The sequence below is a fragment of the Cotesia glomerata genome, linkage group LG3 (assembly GCF_020080835.1).
Source record: "Cotesia glomerata isolate CgM1 linkage group LG3, MPM_Cglom_v2.3, whole genome shotgun sequence".
NCBI classification, from domain to species: domain Eukaryota; kingdom Metazoa; phylum Arthropoda; class Insecta; order Hymenoptera; family Braconidae; genus Cotesia; species Cotesia glomerata.
Window position 1 is genome coordinate 13,297,102 of NC_058160.1, and position 4,739 is coordinate 13,301,840.

A 4,739-nucleotide genomic window follows, 5' to 3' on the forward strand; every position below is an offset into this window, starting at 1 on the left:
TAACTGAAATCAATACTTTGATAAGCTTTAGCTCTGACACAAAATAAAAATATATAAATGAAATACACAATGGTGTCAGTATACATGTGTCATGTGTGTACACATTATACAATACATATTATACATTATGTATATGTATATATGTATATTATTTTGCTGCACCCGCTCCTCTCTCTGCTATCTAAACATGACTTGAAAATGCGGCTTGGGCTGAATGAGCGGGAAACAGAAAATCCCGGGCCTCGCGACATCGGCCTTGGTGTAGCCATTTTTATTTCGTCACTGAGTCGTACGTAGTAGTAGTAAACTGAGCAACGCGTCTGAGCAATTCTTTTATACATACTTGTATTGGGATTTTTGTAATTAAAGTTTTAATATCATTAAATACATCATAACTTACTAAAAATTATTGAATTGTTGTTGTTCGATGTTATACTGATTCATGTTTTAATGAATATAATATAACATAATCCGAACAAAAACAGTTTCACTGTAAAAAAGTCGCACCAAGTCCACGTTCATAAGACTATTAGGAAAAAAAATTTTTTTTTTCTTTACAAAAAGATACAAAATAAAAAAATAAAAAAATCCGAGTAACCGATATGATTGTTTATGATTTTCGGAATTAAAAAAATTTTTTGTAAATTTAAAATTAAAAAAAATTTTAGAACGTTTTTAGTGTGCGCGGTTGCAAAATATTTTACTTTTAATGAAATTCGTAAAATATCTTTACTAGGACTTTAAAAAAATTGAAATACACAATGACGCACACCAAGTACGTTCTAAAATTTTTTTAATTTTTAAATTTACAAAAAATTTTTTTTTTAATTTCCGAAAATCATAAACAATCATATCGGTTACTCGGATTTTTAATTTTTATTTTTGTATCTTTTGTAAAGAAAAAATTTTTTTCCTAATAGTCTTATGAACGTGGACTTGGTGCGACTTTTTACAGTGAAACTGTTTTTGTTCGGATTTTAGTATTTTTGTAATTATAATGAAAATTTACAATTGATAACAACTTAAATCTCGTGTTGACTGCATTTTTACTGCAAACTATCCCCTTAAAGCTACAGTTTATGTAGATGTAATTCCAGTGCACCCTGGCGGCCATAGATGCAAGCTATGAATCACTTTTTACTGTAGTTGCGTGTCTATAGGAAGGATTACTACACATTTTTATTTTATCTAGTCTGTGGCGCTGATATTCCCCATCGAAAAAAAGTCAGGATCGAAATTTCTGGGCTTACTATAGTTTGTGCTGATAAAATTTAATAATTTTAAGTGAATTAAGTGTTATAATTGATTATAATTAATTAATATCAGTAAAATAAAGTATAAATTACTTTTATAATATATTATTTTGGAAAAAGGAGAACCATATAATTAAATAAAATTTTGCAACCTCGAAATACCGTTCTGCTTACAGTAAACACAGTCGGTAGCCTGGCGCTCCGTTTACAACGGATTTGAACGGAACTTGGCGCCAGATTCTACCGAATCTGTGGATCAGTCAGAATTAATATTTGGTCTTGTGTATCAAAAGTCATGCCACCACCTAGTAAGGAGGTTAGTTTTTTTTTGCTTTCTTTTTTCAACAATTGCATGAACATTTTTAATATTGATTTTCATTGCTAACTATTGCAGCTTAATTTAAATTCTAAAAAATAAAAAGTTCGTAATTTTACTTTCTTTAAAGTTGTTTGTTACTTTGTGCAGAATTCTTACAAGTCATTTTTTATCTGTTCTATTGACTTTGAGGATAGAAATATTTTTAGCTAAATTCTATGAACTAATTCTCTGGTTTTGTGGGCAAATGATATTAATTTTTAATTGTAAATAGTTTCATGAAATGTTCAAGAAAAATTTTTAGTCAATCACTTATCATTTGAGTGATTTTCATTAAAAAAATTAGATTTTATTAATGATATACCCATAAAGTTTTTTTATTGGTAAATTGTTGCTGTGCCTGGTTGCTATTATTGTTATGAAATAATATTTCCTAATTTAAATAGTACATGTGTTATTTTTAATTTTCCTTGCTACTGTTAATGGTTTTTTTTTGCATTTTCTTATGAACTCCAAGTATTTGCGTAAAAGGTGGTGTCAGCTTCAAATAAGAAGTAATTGAATAAATATTTATATCATATTGTATTGTTTACAGCTGCGGATTTCGTATTCTACATACCTCAAAGATTCCATGGCGGAGGACCTATAAACTTTAATTTTTTTTATGGAAAGTCATAGTTTGGAATTATCGTTATTTTACATAAAATAACGTGATTATTTTGTGCTTTAAACTATTTTTAGTACGAATATCCGTCATCAACAGTGCACAAATAGTATGTCTTTTATTGAAGACATTTTTTAAACAAATTATTATAAGTTCAACAATTAATATTAGCATAATTTGATATAGATTTTATTTTATTCGTAATGTAATCACAACGATAAAATACATTAGTAATAGTAATAAAAACACTAATGTTAGTCATTATGTTAAAACTTGATATTTGGGTATTTAGTTGATGTTTTTAATTTTAAGTACTTTACAGGTTTTTTTTTAACGATTCTCTTATTAGATTTGGAGCCGGGGATTGTTTCAGTGGTCTGTAATTTAAAATATTTATAGCTAATCTCGGAAAATTCTTTATGAGTCATATTATTTTTATTGATATGTTTATATATCTCATTACTCAGTTTGTGATGAATCAATAACTTTAATGTATCGATTTATTTACTGCAGATTAATAGAAATTAATAGTTAAAGTTATGACAAAAGTTATAAATATAATTAGATCAAAATTTAGTTGATCACATAAATTGAACAGCTGAGACTTTAATCCGTGATATTTGTGCAACTTTTTTTTTATTTAGAGTGAAACCGATAGTGATTGCAGCAGTAAAAGCAATAGTAGATCAACGAAGAATGTTCAATTTAAGATTAGCAAGGATGCTGAATTGGCAGTACAGGGATTGAAGCAACCGAAATTAATTCCAATAATAAAAGATGGCCAACACTTGAAAATAGTGAAGATAGCCCATTCGTCAGGAAATTCTCAATCTAATCAACAAAAATCTGGAGAAAATTCACAGATTACAGGATCCGTTGGTTCAATACCGACTATCCTTCGTGCAATTCTACAAACTACACAAAACAACACTGCATTATTGAAGTTAGTCATTAAAATTCAATCAATATATAGTATCGATAGATTATTATTATAGTTATCATTATCACCTTATCAAAAATTATTGTTCATATGTTGAACTTCCATCTACTCACAAATAGAAGTTTTATGCTGACTCATTACAAAGTTTAAATTTTTCTTAGAGCTTTAAAACCCTTTAATTCACTTAAAAAAAATTTAATTAAAAAATAATACATTGCTTAAAAAACCAAAAATTTTATACTATTTTTTATTATTTTAGTTCACTCTCAGAAAAAGTTAATGAGCAAAAAGAGATGATTTCCACCTTGACAGCTTCAATAAATCAGCGCCAAAACCTAGGACATTCAGCATCGATGAGTGCCAAGCCTGATTTTTTGCCTTTCTCAACTGTTGCAGAGATAAAGGAGTACGAAGGGACAACAGAACAACGAAGGGATGAATTAGTACGTATAATGTAATAAGTAAAATTGTCCTTTATTTAAAAAATTTAATGAAAACAAACATGGGTTGAAATGACAGACAGCAGTGCTTTAATACCATACAAATAAGTAGTAAATAAATGAGTAATAATCGAATTACGGTTTCTTTTATAGAAAAATTATGTGAGCAGTTTCCGCGGAGGAAAATCCATATCGGATAATATCCGATATGTATTGAAAAATAATTTTCTCATGAAAGATGAATTGTTGATTACATATAATTATATTGAGTCAAGTAAGGGGAAACCCAATACTATAGCTGGCTCTGCGCTCGATCGTGATTTATTGTGTAAGTAATTTAAAATCTATAAGTTTTATATAATCTCTTTAACACGTTTATTTCCATTTCTGTTGATATATCATTAATTTAATATAATTTCAGCGGCTTTTCGAACTATGTATCCGAACTTAACGGTTCATCAATACCATGAAGCATTCAAAGGCGCAATGAAAGCAGCAGATTCTCGTTTAAAAAAGAAAAAACCTGACTTGGTACTGTCTAAAAAGAGAAAGAAGAGTACAGATTTTACAGAAAAATTCTACACTAATTCGCAGGAAAATCAACCTCCAACAAGCAATTAAAATCTACTTTTTTCTGTCTTATTTTTTTATTTTATATTTATTAAAACTATTGGTGTAATTAAAAATACGTATCACTATAAGTGATATTAATGTGAAACATCTAATATCACGAGCCAAAAAAAATAAATTTTTAATTTTCAAACCTTGTAATTAATTAGACATTAATTTATTAATCATTTTATAAAAATATATAGAAAAATTAATTGCTACAGATTGATGATTGCGCCATCTAGCGGTACGACCATTTAAAAATTTAATTAATAAGTCAAAATTCCATATTATCAGAATTATTTGTAGATAAGTTATCTTCTCGGGTAGTAAAAAAGAACGTAACCATCGACTTTTTCATGAGCGAAATAGTTACTCGAAAGTTGGCGACAAGAAGACGCCAACTATTTCTTTACAACTGTTGTCGTCTTTTTGTTGCCACCTTGCGGCAGTAGATTTCGGGAAAGTTGGACGTACCGGTTGTCGACAAGTTGCGCCCAACTTGGCTATCAGGGTA

The 4,739-nt window shown here is 28.6% G+C and overlaps 1 protein-coding gene across 1 annotated transcript; it reads left to right on the plus strand.

The window, feature by feature from the left end:
• Window positions 1-1,433: 1,433 nt before the first annotated feature.
• On the plus strand, window positions 1,434-4,384 carry LOC123261149. Its single transcript, XM_044722662.1, has 5 exons — window positions 1,434-1,569; window positions 2,878-3,176; window positions 3,433-3,616; window positions 3,767-3,941; window positions 4,035-4,384. The coding sequence occupies exons 1-5, from the start codon at window positions 1,549-1,551 to the stop codon at window positions 4,232-4,234; spliced, it is 879 nt and encodes a 292-aa protein (XP_044578597.1). The 5' UTR covers window positions 1,434-1,548; the 3' UTR covers window positions 4,235-4,384.
• The last annotated feature ends 355 nt before the right edge of the window (window positions 4,385-4,739 follow it).